Genomic DNA, 21764 nt, shown 5'->3' with positions numbered 1-21764 from the left:
GGTTGTTACTTTATGTTTAATAAATATTCAGAATTGTGTGAGGCTCGACTATTCAACCATGGAGTGAAAACTAACTGGACCTGCGTAATTATTTCAAGAATGCAGGTAATACTGTTTGGTAATGTTAGATCATCCTGTGTTGGATTTGTGAACAAGAACTAGATGTTTTGTTGAGTGTGTTATTGTTGCTGTTGTATGCTTCTCTTTGGTAACTGTGTATCATGTCATAAATCTGAGTTTTTTTACACACTATAGCTTGCTTGGTGTTCATTGATGTGTGTTGGTAATTTTCTTGCATGATATATTAGCTGTTTCACTGTTTGACAGTAACATTTCTTGATCTGGGAGTGTATTTAGTGCCTGGGATAGAGAGTTTTTGGTCATTGATCAACCTTTGCTGCACCTCCATGGGAACCCCATCATTGGAGAACTTCCCTGTACTATATGATTTTATCTGTTGAAGCAGAGTTTTATCATTGAATGTGCATGTTTCAACTGGATCCAGAACTACTGGGGATGTTGTCTTTGTTCCTCGAGTTAATTCTTGATAACTTTCTCCAATATATCATATATGTATGGTTTTCGCAGAATTTTCATCTGTTGTCAATGCACTTTGCCTTTTTTTTTTTTCAAATTTTTTTAAAATTTTTTTTTAGCAGTCTGCATGTCATATTTTGGATGAATTAGTTTGTTGATACACACTATTGGTTATTTTCTCTTGAGTTTTTGCTCAGATAAGTTCATGTTCTGAAGCCTGGACAATATGGTTAGGCACTATATCATGACCTTTATTTTCAATCTACAAGGTTTTTCACAGAGAATTTGGAATTGTCAGCTTTGGTGTCAAGGATGAATGGTTGATGTGTGGCTGATTTGCCCTAGATGTAGACCTTGACATAATGGTAATGGTTGCCCATGTTTAAAATGAAGTGATGATTACGCTTAAATACTTGGAAGTATATGTAGTTATCTCTTATGCTCTTGGTAGGCATTATTTATGGTTGATTCTTTTATTTTACAAGTGAACTATCCTATCCTAACCTATGTCAATTTCTTAAGAATTAATTCAATTTGATTCTTTTTGTTTTCCTTATCAAATTTGTGGTAATTAGAATTATGTTGTAGATCACCTTGAAATTGATTTATAATTGTTCTGGCTGGTTGAAAGTTTCAGGCCATTATATCCATATAAGATGGTAAACATTAAGTGATCTTTGAGGTTATCAAAAGCAAATTTATTTGAATTTTGAAAAAAGTTATCTGACAGTGTATTATTATTGGACTGTTCTGAGGGTTTTTATGTCTTCGCGTTGTTGCTCTGTGTCATGCATGGGTTCATTGTTGAGAGTATTTGGGGAAGCCGTCTTTTTTTATATCTGTTCTGTTAATAGTGTGAGACTGAGCCTGCTTGATCTTTTCAAGACTTAGATATCCAAGATTTGGCTGGTTTATTGGATTTAATGTAATGAATAATTTGCAGAAACTTAGGCGAAAACTTAGGTGATATGTAGGAATAATTTGCAGACATTTGTAAGTCCTGCTGTTGTGTACTGATGCTCACAGATATCTGCTGTTGTGGGTTGGGTAAATTACTCCTGGTTAGATAGGCTATGGTTCCCCGATCCCAGAGGCCAGTTTGCTTGGCTTGAACTAGCAATCATCACGTCTACTAATAAATATAGAACAATCATGTGTAAATTCCGAGTTTGCTAATATACTCAAATAAGAGTTGTGAGGGCTACCATAGGATGCGTAACCCAAATCTCAAAACAACCACAGGCCCACACGGCTAAGTGGTTTCTAGGTTCTATCATCTTAGTCTTGTTTCTGGTTATGTTCTTAGAAACCTACACGAAATCGGCTAATTCATAGAATGCTAGTTCTTTTCATTCTTTCCTGTTGATATGATTAATGATTAACCCAAAATAGAAAGTATGAAGAAATTACCTATTTTATATTGAATTTTATTTCATTTTTACGTAGAAAATTACCTCCACTTATTTTATAAAAGTACTTATTGATAATGTATTTTTATACTATTTTTTCATAGCATAAAAAATTATCTCCATTTTTTTTTGATTTTGTGCTTTTTATATAGGGGGATAAATCTCAAGTAAAGCTTGGTATAGTTGGTTGGGAGTTCACTTTGACGTTGTAAGGTTGGATTCAGTTTTAAATACTTTGAAGTGAGAGTCCCAGTTTTTGATGAAGTAATTATAAGTCATGCACGTGAAAGAAAGAAAAGCTAATAAGGGGACTTTTACTTATTAACTTGGCAACATTAAAACCCTCTAACTCTACTTTCAGAATCGGAAATAATAATCTTTGAAATCTTTGTTGAATTATTGAGTATTGGTGACAAATATTTTTGTGTTTGATTAAATTGCTTAGGCTAAGGGTGTTGCAAGTCAATTAAACAAGTAAAAGAGCAATTTGTATCTCGGTTTAGAGAAGTGTTCCTTCACCCTATAGTCTACCTGGTGGTGCGACTGGTAGGGCGGGTCTTTGCCCGGTAGGGCGCGAGAGCGAAGAAAAATTAAGCGTTTCACCGCCCGACAGGACGCGAGAGCACCCAAATTTTTCTGGGTTACTTGGTTTCTCTCGCCTGACAGGCACGGGGGCAATTTTGACGGTTATTTTCCAGTTTTGCTTGGCTTATTGCTCTTGATATGAATATGATAGTTCATATTGATGAAAGAAACTTCAAGAAATCAGTTTATTCTCATTCTCTTGAAACCTTTTGCAAGTTATTGTTCATTATCACAAATCAAAAAAATCTTATTTACATTGTATTTTAATCATCCTACTTGTGATTGCAATTGTTTTTCGTTGTATCTCCTGAGTAAATTTTTGCGATACCCGGTTGTAATATAGGGCCAAAATTATAATTTTGGGAAAGTGATTCCGTTCATGCCTCAAAGATTTTTTCCATTAATTTCATTTGCAATTTCTTTGTGACCCTTGTAAACACAAAATCCCCAACAATCTTCAATTTTCATACTGTGTACATTAGTTGATAATATGCCATTACAATATCTTAATAAGATTGCTTTATTTTAAAATTGTCTCTTTTAACTTAGTACTCGTATTTTTAAATGAAACAATCTTAATAAGCGAAAAGACTATACCTTTCATCATCATTGATAAGGAATGTACATTTTTACATACAAACATTGATACCACAACTAGGGAGTGTAGGACATACTAGTCAACTTTAATATCCAAAAAGGCATAATAATTTATATGATCCACACACAAACATAGGCTCCATCAAACTAAAAAATTACCAAATTAAACCGCGTTAATATTTTACATTCAAAGTCTCATTCTTCGTTGACTCATTGTAATTTACACGAACTCACCAATCTCAATTATATACTAACACTCTGTTCACAACTTCACTCTCCCCTTTTCAGCCCTTCCAATACCACTTTTCTTTCTATATCTCATCTTTTACTCACCAGAAAACCACTCAAAACCCCCTCAAAACCACTCTTTAATGGCGGCCGACGAAGGCAGCTGTTGCCGATGTTGTTGCAGTTTCATATTCACCCTTGGATTAACAGCTCTGTTTCTATGGCTAAATCTTAAGCCTTCAAACCCAGTCTACTCCATTGAAAAATTTGACGTTTTTGCCCTCAACAAAACTGCTAATAATTCCATTTACTACAAAAACAACCACACAATCCGTTATGATTTTAAGCTCAATAACAAGGAGAATAAAGATAAGGGTGTTTACTATGATGCCCTTAATCTTACATTTTATTACTTTGATGCCCTTAATCTTAGCTTAGCTAATAAGACCCTTCTTGGAAATGACACTATTACCCCTTTTTACCAAGGGCATGGGAAGCATACTCATCGTATTCGTACCATTGATGCTAGAGGGGTAAAATGGGAAAATGCTACCGCGACAACGTCTTTTTTTAGGGTGGAGCTTAATACAACGGTTCGGTTTAAGATCGTGTTTTGGAAGACTAAACGCCGGCGTCGTTTCGGGTTGTTTGCTGATTTGCGCGTTGATGAACAAGGGATTTTGATAAAGAGGAAGAAGAAAGGGGTTAAGTTTAGGTCAGGAGCTAGGAATAGTAAGTGTTGCAACTTTCATTTGTTGGGTATTTTGGGAATTTTGACTTTTATTCTTTTGTGGTAGATTATTAATTAGCTAAGAATTTAGTAGATGGTATTCATCGATTATTTTTTTTGTTTTATTGTAGTTTTATTTTTCCTAGCTCAATGGTGTATTGGTGTACTTTAGTAACTTGGTTTTTACAAGTATTATTTGTTATGGAGTACATTTTTGGTGTTTCACGAAATGATATGACGTTAGAAGTGATCAAAAAATCGGGCCGGGTTAGGCCTTAATATGATATCTCATGTCTAAACCCGCAAAAAAGTGGGCTTGTTGGGCCAAAATAGGCTTTTTAGGCTTTTTTCGGGCTGAATTTGGGTTTTTTTAACTTAAAATGCATTTTTAAGTTTTCCCAAAGCCGCCCTATTTTCAAGTCAGATCCGGGCAGGCTAGCGGGCCGGGCTGTTGTTGATCACCTCTATATAACGTATAACTCTTAGATTTGAGCAGGGTATTACATACAAGTATTAATCAAGTTAGACTTGATGTACTTTGTTAGAAAAATATTACAAAAGCTTGAATTATCCTAATTACATTCTTGCAGAATGAGGATCCCTTCATCCCTTGTCTATTCCTGTAAAAAAGTTGATTGTAAAAGATTTGCAAGATTTGAAGTTTATTTAGACTGTACTTCACACACCAGAGAATGCACTGTAACACCGTTGGACTAAAAGGTTGGGCCCAAAATCTTACAAAGTTTGCCAAAGGTGGCCCAAAAAATTGCAAAGAAGGCCCAAACACATAACCATTTCATAGCAGCCCTTAGAAGATTTTAGACTTAAAAGTCTACATTAATTAGTCTAGTTTACTTTAGCAAATTCAATTCTACAATTTCTTTGAAGAATCGTTGTTGTAAATATGTAATTCACTTCGATTGTAATGAATGTAATTTCTATCTATTGTACATTCTAGTTTGTTTTTTTTGCTTTTGAGTTGAGTAGTTATTATGTGACTTAATTCTCCTATTGTGTTTGTAATTAATCTTCATAATTATAGGCTGTTTGGTGATTGGTGCGTGACCTCTATTATGAGTTGGTAATACGGAGTATTAAGGGCATACCTTTGCGACACTCTAGTCTCCAACAAATATGGTGTTAATTAGTTGTTAGTTCCTTGTTTGAATTTAAGCATCAACAATAAATTTTTATTTTTTTAAAAGAGCTTCCATTTATCTTTTTTTTTTTTATACGCTTTATACATAAATATTTTATAGTAATGTGACTATTTATTGGAATCGTCTATGTATAATTTTCAATTTTCAACTTTTTATTATTTAATTTTCATTAATATTAAAGCTATAATATGTCAAAATCCTGCCTTAACATACTTTAACATACATATATGTGTCAGGTTAAACAGAAACATTTTGAAAAATTAGCGGGACTAACAAATTAAAATAAGCCCCATCACAATTGACTAGTTCATGATGGGGTGCAAAGCAGTCGATCTCAACTTTCTATCCTAGATACTTCCACATCATATTTAATCAATTTGTTTGACGAATGCTCGCATTTCGATCTCCACGTTTATTTGACAAATGACAACTAATATGTGCAACACTCAAATATTTATATATGTAGTTTATGTATAATCCTTGCATAAAATAATGAATTTATAGTAACTACTCCGTAAAATCTATTTTTGTAGGAGCTCAATGATTTATTTATTTAATTTGTTTACATTGCATGGACCTTTTCAATTTGACAAATTCACAATTTGCACTTTCCTACTCAAATCCATGGTATCATATCACCTGAATACCTAATATATATATATATATATATATATATATATATATATATATATATATATATATATATATATATATATATATATATATATATATATATATATATATAATTTTTTTTGGACAGGGAATACCTAATATATTGATGTCTTTACGAAACTATAAATTTACGAAAACTAAGACATATATTCACTCATCATAACATTTCACTTTTCTTAGCAAAGAACAATAAAGTATACTACAATATAAATTCTCATCTAAACTAGAAATTAATCATTTTCTTTCCTTCTTAAACCATCCAAACAATTCAATGTCAAAGGCTAATCACGGTGGTTGTTGTCACGGTATATACTCATTAGGCATCAGTGTCGCGGTCTTACTCTGCCTTCTCCTCCAACCCTCAACCGCTTTACCTGTGAGCTCGATCGAAGACTTTACCATTTATGCCCTTAAGGATGCAACCAATTCTTCTCATAACAACCACACTATCCACTATGACCTTAAGCTCAAAAACTCGGGTTCCAATGGAATTTACTACGATGCCCTTAAGCTCATATTTTATTACAAACCTAATAACCTAACAAATTTCATCATTGGAAATACCACTTTTATCCCTTTCTACCAACGTCGTTTAAGGGATAACCACTTTGTTGGTAACATAGAGACAAGAGGGGTAAATTGGGAAAATGCTACCGCCCCAGTGACACTAAGGGCGGAGCTAGCAACAACGATGAGGTACAAGTTTAGAAAAAATAGATTGTACCAACGGCTTAGTAATGTGGTTGGAGCTGACTTGAAAGTTGATGATGAGGGTAATTTGGTCAATAAGGGAATTCAGCTTACCTCTAGAGCTGGAATGAATGTTATTGGCCGTTTTCAGTTCATGGGCATTTTGTTGTGTATTTTGTTTCTCTTTCAATCTTGGTAGAGATGATTATTGTTTGTCAATTTTTTTATTTGTTGTTTGTTAATTTATTATTTAAATGATGTAAATCTTTACATAATATTGTTCAAGTGATCAAATTGAATAAATAAAATGACTGAGAGTTTGGTTTATTTCTTTAGAGAGTTTGTTCCAAGATAGGTGGAGATTAATTGTTTGTTTGCATCCTCTAATTAATGACCCCGTTAAGGTGTATGTGTCAATGTGTGCCAGAAGGACATGTAATTAACAATACTAATTTAATGAAGAAAGTACAATAATCTTGTTCAAAACATAAACTGGTGAGAATAATATACTGTTCACAAAACTTTCTAAAGAGAGTATTATTATTGTTCATAATTCTTCTATATTTTCCAATACATACATGCATGCAATAAGCTGTACTGTCTTTTGATAAGTGTACGTAGTATTTATTTTGAGGTATGCAATTTGCAATACCTAGTGTAAAAGGTGGTGACGGGATTAAAAAATTGTATTTCAGATGGTCTCTTTCTATAAACCTGAATAAAATCCATCACATTAAAAGATAAGTTAAGTTGGTGATACAATAAATATTGTATTTTGATTTATATGGTCTCTTGTTGAGCTGTTGTAAACCTTAATAAGATCCATCACTTTAAAAAATAAGTTTAGCTTAAGTTAACTTCTGTAAACATTAGGCTGCAATACACCCTAAGTGCAAGTTTGTGTATGTGATTGAAATCGATACACATAGATATTAAAAGTTTATTTCTATCTAGCAAATGGAAGGATGAGGAGTTTTTTAATTTGGTGGGCAAATAAAAGGGCTACTTCATTCATTCTTTAATTATTATATTGAAGCACTATTATGTACTTAATTCTCCAAGATTTACAATGAAAATATGATGATGTCTTAAAAAAACAAGTTATCAAAACATACTCCTATCTAACATGATCACATACACATAATAAAATATTTCACATGCATTAAAAGAAAAATACAATCAAAATTTGTAAAGATTAACCTATAAATATAGATTGCAATAATTAGTGAATTGATAAGTCGGAATTTGAACCTCGTTCTTATGAATTTGTGTTGTTGGCCAAGGTATGGCCGACTGACACACACTAAACACCTATCGGTAAACCTAATAACCGACTAAGTACCCCTGACCAATTGATCGAGTAACCCCTAATCGACCAAGTAACCCTTGATCGAGTAACCCGTCTGACCGAGTAAACCTTGATCGATCTAGTAATCCCTGCCCGTCCTGCCCGGGTAACCCGGCCCCGACCACACGACCCGGCCTTATGGTGTAGCCAGCCATATATAAAACTTTATGTCTTATAAAATTCTACTTTTCATAAATTGAAAGAAATTGTTCATTTAAACTAGGTTGCCATATATAAGTAGAAGGAATTAGAACTTCTATAAAAATTGTATCTTCTCATACATTCATAATCAACTATACTATCACTATGAGTAATTAACCTCTACAACTTCTTAGGAAATGAAATTACATGGGATTAGCAATTTTTATCAAAGATGATTGTAGGTTGTGCTGAGTAATCCCTTATTATTTATGTTCACTCAGCGTGATTTGGCGCTGGTCGTTGATTTCAGCCCATAACCCAATCCACAAACTATGCATTGTGTCATGATGAAATTTTTATAAGGGCAGCTACACATAGTCCAAACTTATGTGCCACCGTGTTATACATGCCTGTATGTAGTTATGTATAAATTTTTTTATTGTGTCATGCTTTTTTCGTGATAGTAGCCGATAGCCGTAACATACCCTGCCCGCATGACTTAGTGTCTTAGATTCTTATCCTAATGCCGCTATCATTATTTATATTTAACCAAATGAACAACATATTTAAATTACACAAATTACAAATTTATTCAAGGTTAGTGTTGCCTAAATAAAACTTGCCATTAAAAAGTTGATTAGCGGTGTGAAAGGTAGTAATCAAATACTTTTCCTTATTTATAGTTTTATATATACGTTCCATGTTGGATGACTAATTGTAGTATTATAAAGTGTTTTAAGTGTCCCATCCTAACTTTAATTACTGATTAAGTGATTAACACTTGACAATTTGACATAGTCTTGTTTAATTTCACTGGTATTCCAAATTTCCAAGTTTGACTAGATTATTAGCTCTAGCTACTTGACATTGTTTAATGTAACAAGTTCAAATACACAGCTGCTATCACTCAGCACAAATACAAAAATAATCATCAATGATAAACGGACCTGGGTCACACTCGTCACAACTGTCCACTTTATACGACAAATGAGATTTCACCTCAAAACCATATGGCTATGAGGGGAGTAGCCCCTTAACCTTATAAAGTGGACACAATTATCTTTTTTTCTTAAATGTAGGATACACATCTCAATACAAACTCTCACTTATACACTCAACTAATGTGGGACAATACATCACTCACATGTGGGTTTGCTCATGGGCTCATCACTCCTCCTCACATATGAGTTATCCATAATTCTACCCAGATCACAACACAACCCAACCTTGGCTCTAATACCATGATAAGCGGGTCTAGGCCACACTCGTCACAACTTTTCACTTTATACGACCAATGAGGTTCCACCTTAAAATCATATGGCTATGAGGGGAGTAGCCCCTTAGCCTTATAAAGTAGACACAGTTATCTTTTTTCTTAAATGTGAGATACACATACATGTCAATACAAACTCTCACTTATACACTTAATTAATGTGGAACAACACATCACTCACATGTGGGTTTGCTCATGGGCTCAACAATCAACCATTTCATCATCATATTTTAGCCTTAATAATATTAATAACCAATGGAAAAGCCTACACACGGTGGTTGTTATGGCGGCATAGTCTCATTCGCCACCGTCCTCCTCTGCCTTCTCCTCCAGCCCTCAACCGCTCAACCCGAAATAACCATTGAAAAATTCACCGTTACTACCCTCAAGGAAGTTACAAATTCCTCAAACACCGTCAACTTTGAAATAAAGTTTTTAAATTTTGAACCCTATCCAATTGACTATAATACCCTCAACTTTACCTTTTATTACAAACCTAATAACGCTATTCCCTCCATTTCAATTTGTTAGTCCCATATACTTTAGGTGTTTTAAAAAGATCTATCCATATTGAATGTATTCCACTTTTAACTTAGTTTTTATTTCTTATTTTATACATATTAAATTCGAATTGGTTAAATTAATTGATTGTGAATTGATGACATGACTCTAAATAAAGAAATTATTCCCTTGAATTATGCAATTATGGTTGACGGTTTCCTAAAAAAATCAAAAAAAATTAAATAAGGCAAAACTATTTATGAATTGTTTTTGACTTTAATATTAATTCCAAATATTCTTCTTTTTTTATTTTATGTGATTGATTCCATATGGGACTATCATATTGAAATGGAGGGAGTACTATTTTACCTATTGAAAATGCAACATTTAAAGTTTAAACCCTTCTACCTACGTAACAAGGGGCGCTCTACATGCCGTGTTGGGACTATTGAGGATGGAGCTAGTAACTTTGGTAATAATGTTACCACGGCGCCACCGGTGGTGTTTAGGGTGGAGCTTGTAACTTTGATAAAGGTACAAGTTTAGTCTAATTTTTAAGTCCAAATGGCAACGTTACGTGGTGGGAGCCGATTTGAACGTAGACGGGCAGTGTAATTTGATTAAGAGGAAGCACAATAGAGGAATTCCTCTTACATCCGGAGTTGGAAGGAATTATATGAATTGTTCTCAGTTGATGTTCATGTTACTTATCAGCTTGTTTTTCTTTCATTCATTGTAGATCAATAGTTACTGATGCTCACTTAAAAGTATATTTTACGTAGGTCATTAATTAATTTGTTGATTCTTTTGATATGTATGAGGGTGTGATTTGTGAAAAAGAAGTAAATTCGTTCAGTATGATTTACTTTATATAAAGACAGTTTTCAAATAGCCACAATAAAATTATGGTCATTGTATTAAATTAAATCGTAACTATTTATTTTTATTGACTAATGTAAACCGTTGATATGCTATGTTTTTATTTTTATTTTTTAAAAAAAATTGACCAAAAAAAGAACAAAAAAAAAAAAAAAAACCAAGTTCAATTTCTTCAGTTTTTGTTTCTTCTTTATTTACTCTGTATTTTCCCCCTTTACTTCGATCTCTTCAATTTTTATTCGTGATCCATGTATACTGATAATTTGCTATCCAACCATTATTGTTGTCTTCGATCACTGTATTTTTTTCTTGAATCCACCCTTTAGTTTACTCCATTATGTCTTTAGCTTTTTATGGCTTTATTTCAGGTTAAATAGTCAAAAGTTCGTAAATTGATTTCGATCAAATAATTACAGCTAATTAGATTGGCAATTATCAAGTTCATTTTTTCAAGTTTATAAATTAATTTCACGTTTTCGGAGTATGTGCTGCGAATCTTGCAATGGGATAACGAAATCGCCACAATGCTATTAGATCAAACATTCAAATAGATCGAGTTGCTTGAATTTTTTGCAATAAGCTATTGCAATAGATCAGACATTCCAATAGAGTAGCTTGAATTTTTTTCAATATTTATCCATTTCAAAACAAAGGAAACAAACAAGAAAGATTGAAAGAAGTAAAGGGATTTTTTTTTTTTTTTATTTTTTTTTTTTTTTTTTGTAGAAAACTAAGAACGTGATAAAATTTAAATTTATTTTATTCAAATTTTTTTAAAAACTTAAAACAAAGTAAACTATATCAACGGTTTAAATTATTCGGAGAGAACTGTATTCCACATTTAATTTACTCAATCTACATACTTCTTCCGTTTTTTTTTTAGTCGTAACACACTCTTTATCACGATATTTAAGAAAAATGAATCTCACATGATATAATACACTTAAAATGGTGTTAAAATTAATTGTTATCAAGAGCATAATCGAGTGGGTCATGTGCTTTAAATAAAAATAATATTCCTTTTGTCTCTTATTTACATGCCTATTTCTCTTCATTATGTGAGTAGTATATGTTAGAAATAGGCATGTAAATAAGGAACGGAGAGAGTAGTACATTTTTCATCTTAAAACTTTTATTTTATAGCGTATTGCAATTATTATGACATTTTCATTTTAGAGAAGTGCTCCAACTATAAAGAAATGGATGAAGTGTTAATGTACTAAAGGACACTGAGTATGGAGTATCTTGCGACTTGCGAACTTTAACCCTACATAAAATGCATATGGAGAATGTTTAAGAAAAAGAAAAAAAAAGTGAAGTGTTTATTGAGATCTCCGGTTCCACACTGGAAGCGGTTACATTATGTGGATTTATGTCATATTGATCATCATTAAAATAGATCAAACTATTTCATAAGCATAAGATGTGTTCCGGGTGATGAGCTTCGGTAGCTTATATATGGGGTCAGTAAAGGTTTACCGTCCAATCGAATACCTGCAAAGTCAACATGGATTAGTTAACTCGGAAGATTATCTGGGAATAATAACCGCTCCATTACTAAAGTTAACAACTAGATGATATGAGTAAGAAAGGAAACGTGTGAGAGAGAGCGGCTTTAGAGAGAGAAAGGATCGTACCTCAAAGATGAATTATACTAGGGTATTTATAAAAAGATAATCAAGCCGGTGCCACGTATATTAGTTTAGGTGGCAAGTATGTCACGTGGACGATGGTGTCCACGTGGTCAAAAGCAGCTCTCCAGGTGGCCGAAGTTATAGGCCGTTACAAATAGAAGACCGATAAGAGAATTGATAGGAAAGTGATGACTTGGCCTAGTTTTGTCCGATCCAACACATACCGGTATCGGCACCATCCCGTACTAGAGGAGCTATAAGCATTGGCAGATTTCAGAAGAGGCCGGCTTTACATTTGCGTAGTAGAACAAAAATCAGAATGTAAAATGTGATATGTGTGGAATGGACAATTAGGTTTTTTTTTTTATTTTTTTTTTAATGGGAATGGACAATTAGTTAATGACTAATAATTAAAAATTTATAATTGAATATAACAACAACAATAAAATAAAATTATTATTAACTTTTTTTTTTTTTTGGTCAAGATTATTATTAACTTTTATCAGCATGAACCATGCCATGTGGCCAGCTGATATACACACCAATACACTGACTATGTAACACCTGATTGAGTAATCCCTGTCCGACCGAGTAATCCCTAATCGAGTAACTCATGACCGACCGAGTAACCCTTGAGTGATCGAGTAACTCATAACCGACAGAGTAGCCTTTGAGTGATCGAGTAACCCTTGGTTGATCGTTTAATTGATGAGTCCCTAACTGAGTAATCCCTAACCAACCATATTCACAAAACATATTTATTAATAGTTAATAGTTAAAGAACCAACTTAAAAAGTCAATACATATAAACAACTGGCCAACCTAGCCAAGAGAAACAACTAACAACCAATTACCAAACAAGGCGGCGCCATAAACTAGCATACGATATTTTTTTGTAGCATAATCATGATGGTATATGAGGAGACTTTCAACATTTGACTTATATCTTTATTCTATTCCATGTAGCTTGGATATGAATCATATGATGGCTACGATTCAAGTTGCTATTATCATAGCTTATAATAAGGAATTCTACTCGTACAACCATCTTGTTTTAATTTGGTTTCACATAAACTCCAATATTAAGTAGCTTTTAATAATAACAATTTATAATTATAGATATAGTAATATTATTCACAAGTTGCTCTTTCCTACTCATAATCGTCATATCAATATAATCATATCATATTCATGTAGTTGTTTGATCACCTACGTGTTCTTCAAGAATTAATATAAATGCTAGATCGAAAAGCAAGAAAGTTATTTCCATTCCCCATTAAAGGTATACCAAAATAATATACAAGCTAAGCAAATACAAAATTTTATTTGTGTTTCTTTCCTAGAACAAAATAAACAAGTCTAGTTTAAACAAACCAATTCAATGGCATCAAACGTTAAACTAGAAGGTGGTTGTTACGGGCGCAATGTATCCTCGTTAGGCTTAATCGCCACTATCGTCGTAGTCTGCCTTGTTCTCCTACAACCCACGACCACAAACGCTTTTATGGTACCTTCAACTTACATGGAAGAATTTACCGTTTTTGCCATTAAGGAAAACACTACTACCAATTCATCTCGTCACAACACTATCCATTTCGAATTATGGTTTAACAACAGAGAAAGAAAGAAAGGCGTTTACTACGATGCTTTAAACCTTACTTTCTATTATAAGCCTAATGATAACATTAGTAGCTTGATTCCTATTGGAAATGCTACTTTAAAAAGCTTTTACCAACTGTCGGATGGAAATGATTGGCGTAGGGGTGATTTTGAGGTAAGAGGGGTAAAATGGGAAAGTATTACGGCGTCGCCAGTAATATTTAGGGTGGAGTTAGCAACAATGTTAAGGTACGATAAAATGTTTTTTAGAAAGTCCAAACGTGAGCGTTATGAAGTAGGAGCTGACCTCAAAGTCAATGATCAAGGTGATTTGATGATTAAGAAGTGGGCGATCTTTAAGTGGGGAATTGAACTTACGTCTAGTGTTGGAAGGAATTATATGGGAAGTGTTCAATTGATTGGCATGTTTGTTTTGTTTGTCTTTTATTTTTGGTAAATTAACTTAGTTCTATTATTGCTTTGTATTCTTTCTTTAAAGCAATACATTTGCGTCCTATATATATATTCGGTACTTTTCTACAATTATTCGTCATTTGAATTTTGATATTATTCACTTACTTAGTTTGCCCATTATCATTTGATAATTATACATAATGAAACAAACAGTAAAGTTGACGAGTCTCATAATCACATTCAAGGGAATTGGTCGCAAACTTCGCCCTAACATTTCACATCTAGCATTATTAATTTTATATACTATCTCATTTGTTTTTTATATTATTAATTTTTTGCAATAAATGAATATTATATATCTCAGAATTAATACCCTTTTATTGTAAATAATAAGAAACAAGGGTATAGTAGTATTAATTTCAAATTGTGTATAGTCTGATTTTCATTTTAGATTATTTTACATAATTTATTAATTCAAAGTAATAAAAAGAATTTCTCCCAACAATAAAACTGTTTTTAATACTTGTAACAATTCCTTAAAATGAGAGTGAGGTATAGCTCAAGTGGTTAGAGCTTTCTTCTCGGTTCCAGGAGATCCTGGATTCGATTTTCACCCCCGTCCTTGTGGCTCTCTAAACACCAAAAAAAAAAAAAAAAATAACAATTCCTTAAAATGAAAATGTCAAAATACTAGTGTATTTTTTTAGGGGCTAAAAACTGTACTATTATTCTTATATAAAGCTCATGGTCCTTTGTCTCTCCAAAAAAAAAAAAAAAGAAAAAAGGCTCATGGCCCTAATATAAGCATATACTCCTAATTTAAGTCTCCTAACAATCTCCCAGCTTATCTCCATTTAAGTATATTAAAAAATTATATAAAGTCTAATTTTTCTTAAATATCGTGAAAAAATGTGATATAATTTATAAGTATTAAAAACGGAAAAAGTAATTACTTCGCCGTTGGGCCTTCGAAATCTCGTAAACGGCCTTGGCAATCCTTTATATGACATCGTCCTACATTTGACTTAATTCGGAGTTCATTCTTATTCAAATCCATGTAGCTAGCAAGGATATGATGGCTACGATTTAATTAAGTTGCTGTGATTGTAGCTTATAAATACGGAATAATAAAATAAGACTTGCAACTCACTCAACTTGTTTTTTTTGTTTAAGTTTGTTCACATAAACTCCAATGTTAATTGTTCTTTCCTACTCATATTGATCATACTGTATTAATTATAATCATATAAATAAAATTTAATACTCCTTAATATTTGTGTGGTTGTCTGATCACCTAAAATATCTTCACGAAAGAATAATAAATTCTAGATCGAAAAGCAAGATAGTTATGCACATGCATCGCGTATTACATGAATTTACGTAGCATAAATACCAAAAATAATATACAATGCAAGTATATGCATACATTTAATTTCTTTCATAGCATAAATTAAACAAGCCTAGCTAAAACCCATTGACAAAGTTTAAACAAGGTGGTGCTTGCGGGTGCTATGTATCCTCGTTAGGCATAATCGCCACTGTTGTCGTAGTCTGCCTACAAACCACAGCCACAAGCGCTTTGGTTGTCCTCAAAATAAAAAAGGCCATGAGTAAAACGCCTTATTTTGTGTTACCTTCGACTACCATGGAAGAATTTACCGTTTTTGCCCTTAAGGAGTCTACCGATTCCTCTTGTCATAACACTATCCACTTCGGACTAAGACTAAGTAACAGGTTATCAAACGTAGCTGTTTACTAGTACTAATTTACTACGATGCAAGCAAATTTAATTGTTATTTTTTGGTTAGGCCCGGACATTCACTAGTAGAAAAGGAAAATGCCCATCGGTTCAAAACCCCTTTATGCCACCGGTTTTGAACCGCTGGGCATTTGGGGGTTGGCAATTCTCCATGGAAAAGCCACCGGTTCAAAACCGGTGGCAATTAAACCTTCCCGCATTTTTTTTTGGGTATTAAATCAAAATGCCACCGGTTAACCGGTGGCAATATACATGAATTATTATTATTTTTTTTTCACTTAAAATATAATCGAATACTAATAAAACTCAAAATAAAAAACATATCATAATCAACCTTAATATAATATACTCAGAAATGTGATTATCATTTAATTGTTATTGTACAATAACAAAAAAAAAAAAAATTACAACATAAAAACCAAAAAAATTCATGAACTCAAAATTACAACATAAAAACCAAAAAAAAGCCACGAACTGATACCTGCATTCAATTAAAACACAAAAATTAATAGAGCTCACGAACTGAAAATAAAAATAAAAAAGCCAAAAAACTCAAAATAATAAAAAAAATTGAAAATAAACCCAAAATCCCCGAAAAAAAAACCAGAAAACTCAAAATAAAAAAAAGACCCAAAAACCGCATGCATAAACCCAGAAAAATCGAATTAAAATCCTAAAATGGATTAAATTCGATTAAATAAACCCAAAAACCGCACGCATAAACCAAGAAAAATCGAATTAATATCCTAAAATGGATTAAATTCGATTAAATAAACCCAAAAATCGCATGCATAAACCCAGAAAAATCGAATTAAAATCCTAAAATCGATTAAATTCGATTAAATAAAAAACCCAAAATCGATTAAATTCGATTAAAAAGCCCAGAAAAATCGAATTAAAATCCTAAAATTGATTAAATAAACCCAGAAAAATCGATTAAAATCCAAAATCGATTAATTAAAACTAAAATTAAATCCAACAAAATCGATTAAAATCGAATTAAACCCAGAAATTTAACCCTAACCTCGAATAATTAAACCCAAAAATTGTTATTGATGTTGATGTCGGTGGAATTTGAGGGGAAAGAAGGAGATCGACGAGATTAAATAAACAAAATCGCTTGCATTTCCGACGAGATTTGAGCCTCAATTTTGGGGAAATCGAAGAAGAAGATGAAGAAGACGAAGAAAATCGAAGAAGATGAAGTAGAAAACGAAGGAGAACGAAGGAGAGAGAAGGAGCTGAGAGCAGGAGAGAGAAGATTAGGGTAAGGGTTTATAAAGGGATGGAGAGGAGAGAGGAGAGGCGTGTTTTTTTTTTTTTTAACTTCACCACCGGTTCAAAACCAGTGGGAATAATGTTTTCCCCGTCGGTTCGGTTTGAACCGGTGGGAATACCCCACCCTAAAAATCCCGCCCATTTTCCCCATATTTTTCCCACCAGTTTTTAAAAACCGGTGGCCTTAGGTCGGTGCCAATCTTCATTTTTCACCTAGTGATTTTGGCTGGGTTTGGGCACAAACTTTTCAGCCTGAGGTTTGGCTTGACCTGATGAATGGATGATTTTTTTTTTTTTTTTTTACCTTGGCTCGGCCCAGTCCCGACCTGTCCAATGATCACCTCTTATTGAGAGTATGCAATATATAACACGAATCAAATTTAATGACATCTCATTCAATACTTTTTAATCATAAGGATTAATGTATAATTAAGATCAAAATGTTGTCAATCTAAAAATTAAATAAAAAAAAAATGAACTGAACATTACCTTTTGATATCAGGAATTTAATCAAAATATATAACAAATTTTAGCACATAAATATATATATAAAAAAATTATTTTAAAAAATTCAAACAAACCGCTCATCGGACGGATTTCATCTAGTTCTTATTATTTGCAACAAAGAAATATTTATGCCTCATAATAATACTTTTTGTTGCAAATATTAAGAAGAGAGTTAATAGTTATCTATCTAAAAGGACTAAAACTTGACAAGTTATCAAATCATTATAAATTCATATAAAAACGTGGTATATGAAAACTTCCAACATTTGACTTTATTCTTATTCAAATTCATGTATCTAGGATATGATGGCTAAAATTTAAGTTGCTGTAATATTAGCTGCTTATAATTATATAATAAGGCTTGGCGGCTTGCAACTCGCTTAACTTATTTGTTTTCACATAAACTCCAATGTAAATTGCTCTTTCCTAATCATATTCATCATATTAATATAATCATATCATATTTGTGCGGTTGTTTGACCACCTAACTATTTTCACGATTAAATAATAAATTCCAGATCAAAAAGCAAATGAACATGCATCGTGAATTATTATTAAATAAAATTTTCATAGCATAAATACCAAAAATAATATGCAAGCATATACCAACATTTTATTTCTTTCCTAAAATAAAATTAAACAAGCCTAAGCTAGCTAGCAAAATAACCAATGTCAAAGGTTAAAGAAGGTGGTTGTTACGGCTGCTATGTATCCTCGTTAGGCTTAATGGCCGCTGTCGTCATCGTCGTAGTCTGCCTTCTGCTACAACCCACAGCCACAAACGCTTTTGTCCCAAAATCACATCCACCAGTAAGAACAACTAGTTATATGATGCCTACGATTACCTTACAAAAATTTACCGTTTTCGCCCTCAAGGAAAAGTCTACCAATTCTACCTCTCGTAATAATACCGTCCAATTCCAGATAAGGCTTAGTAACAGCATATCGACCGTAGCTTATTACTACGATACTTTCAACCTTACTTTCTATTATAAACCTAATAGTATCGACAAACAACTCATTGGAAATGTCACTTTTAAAGGCTTTTATCTAGGGACGAAACGCAGTGATGCACTCAAAGGTAACTTTGAGGCTAAAGGGGTAAGATGGGAAAATATTACTGCATCGCCAGTAATATTTCGGGTCGAGTTAGTAACAAGGACAAGACACGATACAACTTATTTTACCAAGTCTAAATGGAAGCGATATGAGGTGGGAACTAACTTCAAAGTCAATGATCAAGGTAATTTCATTAAGAAGAAATATGGTTATAGTACTGAACTAAGATCTAGAGTTGGAAGGAATTTTACGGGATGCATTCAATTCATGGGCTTGTTTAGTTTGTTTTTATTTTATTTTTGGTGAACTAAAGAGGTGTATGTGACTTCTTAAAAAAAAAAAAAAGAAAAGAAAAGAAAAAAGGGATTTATGTGACGGGGTGTAATTTTTTACTCGGGTGTACAAAGGAATCTCTCTACCCCGCTCTATCTATTGGTGTGTCTTTAGCTTATTTGTAAGTAAATATTTAGTGATTTTATTCATTAATAGATCGAACCAGATTAATTCATATCAGATCATATTTTATAATTTACATTTACAAATTATTAATTATCATTTATTCTGTAATTAATAAAATTAATTAATTATGAAATTTTCATATATTGAAAGTTTGCAATAATGTATGAATCTATCTAATGCCATATATCTCATTCAGCAATCAACACTTTGCTTAATCTCGTGGATTACTTGGTTTTCTCTCTTTCGTAACAATTGCCACACTTTTCTTTTACAATCATTTCAAAATAATTGCAACGCTTTATTATTTGGTATGGATCAACTACTATTTATTATCTTTTTCTCTCACTCCTACTAACCTCATTTACACCACTTTTATATATATATATATATATATATATATATATATATATATATATATATATATATATATATATATATATATATATATATATATATATATATATATATATATATATATATATATATATATATATGTATATATATATATATATATATATGTATATGTATGTATGTATATATATCCCTACCTTATAAAAAGTAGAAACATTCTCTTAGGAATAGTGTACTACCAATCTTACCCTCAAAACTATGTACAAAGTTATGTACAAAATGTGTATTTACTTTAATACCCTCATTAATATGTTTACTATCATTAATATATTTAATGTTTTTTTTTATCATTAAACATATCATCAATTAATTTTGTTTTTGTTAACAAATAATTTGTAATGATTTTTTTTTAAAATAAAAAAATTCTAATGCTTTACACTTATATGATATTATTATTATTATTATTATTTAAAAAGAAAAAATTTGTATGTACAATGAAACGGTTTATTACCAAGTGACTGTTTATTTTTACTTTTTCATAGTTGCTCTTCTTATTTCCGCAAAGTCTCTTAACTCTTGCGTACTTTGATTTGGATTAAAATCCTACTAACTTATCATCCCCACCCCCCCCCCCAAAAAAAAAAAAAAAAAAAAATCTTGTCGTTTTTTAATTGCAACTATTGTTAAGGTTTATTAGCTTTGTTTTGGTGTTTAGAGAGCCACAAGGGCGAATGATGAGAATCGATCCAAAGATCTCTTGGACCGGGAGGGGAGCTCTAACCACTTGAGTTATCCCTCACTATGTGGTTTATTAGCTTTTTAAGTCTACATATAAACAACATCCATCATAGAATTTGAATGGGATTCATATATTAAATAGTTTGGTGATATTTGAGTAGTCGTATGTTATCAAGAGGTATAAAGAACTAAATATCCTAAAATCAAGGGAAATCGGTGGTAGAAAAAAATGGTATTAATTATGAAGAGAATTTAAGATGAAAAATATAACTAATTGGCTATTGCTTTAGTATTGATATAGATATTAGATGGTCGTCGTAGAACATTAAAGAACTTGTTTACATATTATTACTCCACATGACCAAAGCTCACAAAAAAATCCATTTGAAGAAAAACACGATAGAAATATACTAAGTACTATTGAAACATGCACAACAATTAAGAGTTCTAAACTAACAATGGCCACTTAAAATATGAAGGGATGGAAAACAATCAAATATTATATAATAATAATAATTTTGATATAACACTATTAAACTTTTGAGGATTTAAAAAATAATTTTCTTAAAAGATTTTGGTGGCTTTCTTATAATTCTACAAATTCACCACATATGCACATAAATCAAATAGTCAGTTTTAAAATTACTAGGTCTACCACCCTAATCAAAGGTGTAAATACACGCCAATACAAGTTCTCCGCAAGAGCTAGCCCCTCCGCGCGCATCGCGCGCGTAGGATACCCTAGTATATATATATATATATATATATATATATATATATATATATATGTATGTATGTATGTATGTATGTATGTATGTATGTATGTATGTATGTATGTATGTATGTATGTATGTATGTATGTATGTATGGCTCGAACACAATTAATCATTCCATTTAATAAAGATTTTTATCATGGAAAATACTCGGGGCATTGTCCGGGATTTAAATGTGCAACTTGTAGAAATAAACAAATGTGTCTCACTATATGATATTTACAATTTTATATGGAGTAAGTAAGATATATGAAGTACATTTTATTTTATGAAATTAATAATCACATATACTTATTCGTCAAAAACTCCAAAATTATACTCTCAGATCATAATAATAGTTGGATGTTCAAAATGTATGTATAATTATTAGAGTGTTTTATCTATACTCCTATTTTATTTACGTATTAAAGTAGATGTATGTTCTAATATAAATTTAAGGATTT

The 21764-nt window shown here is 32.0% G+C and overlaps 3 protein-coding genes across 3 annotated transcripts; all 3 read left to right on the top strand.

Moving 5' to 3' along the window:
* Positions 1–3299: 3299 nt before the first annotated feature.
* LOC145576842 (protein NDR1-like) lies at positions 3300–4370 on the top strand. The gene has a single exon (XM_081634547.1). It carries the CDS (start codon positions 3500–3502, stop codon positions 4151–4153), a length of 654 nt encoding a protein of 217 aa, XP_081490673.1. The 5' UTR covers positions 3300–3499; the 3' UTR covers positions 4154–4370.
* A 1819-nt stretch (positions 4371–6189) lies between these two features.
* LOC145575679 (uncharacterized) lies at positions 6190–6807 on the top strand. The gene has a single exon (XM_081633500.1). The coding sequence runs from the start codon at positions 6190–6192 to the stop codon at positions 6805–6807; it is 618 nt and encodes a 205-aa protein (XP_081489626.1).
* A 6958-nt stretch (positions 6808–13765) lies between these two features.
* Positions 13766–14440, top strand: LOC145575678 (protein NDR1-like). The gene has a single exon (XM_081633499.1). The coding sequence runs from the start codon at positions 13766–13768 to the stop codon at positions 14438–14440; it is 675 nt and encodes a 224-aa protein (XP_081489625.1).
* The last annotated feature ends 7324 nt before the right edge of the window (positions 14441–21764 follow it).

Source organism: Chenopodium album, chromosome 13, assembly GCF_948465745.1.
Source record: "Chenopodium album chromosome 13, dcCheAlbu1.1, whole genome shotgun sequence".
NCBI lineage: Eukaryota > Viridiplantae > Streptophyta > Magnoliopsida > Caryophyllales > Amaranthaceae > Chenopodium > Chenopodium album.
This window is presented reverse-complemented; position numbering and strand designations above follow the sequence as displayed.

What these genes read in the sequence shown, in the direction of transcription:
- LOC145576842 (XM_081634547.1), top strand. Translation starts at nt 3,500, where the DNA reads ATGGCGGCCGACGAAGGCAGCTGTTGCCGATGTTGTTGCAGTTTCATA.
- LOC145575679 (XM_081633500.1), top strand. Translation starts at nt 6,190, where the DNA reads ATGTCAAAGGCTAATCACGGTGGTTGTTGTCACGGTATATACTCATTA.
- LOC145575678 (XM_081633499.1), top strand. Translation starts at nt 13,766, where the DNA reads ATGGCATCAAACGTTAAACTAGAAGGTGGTTGTTACGGGCGCAATGTA.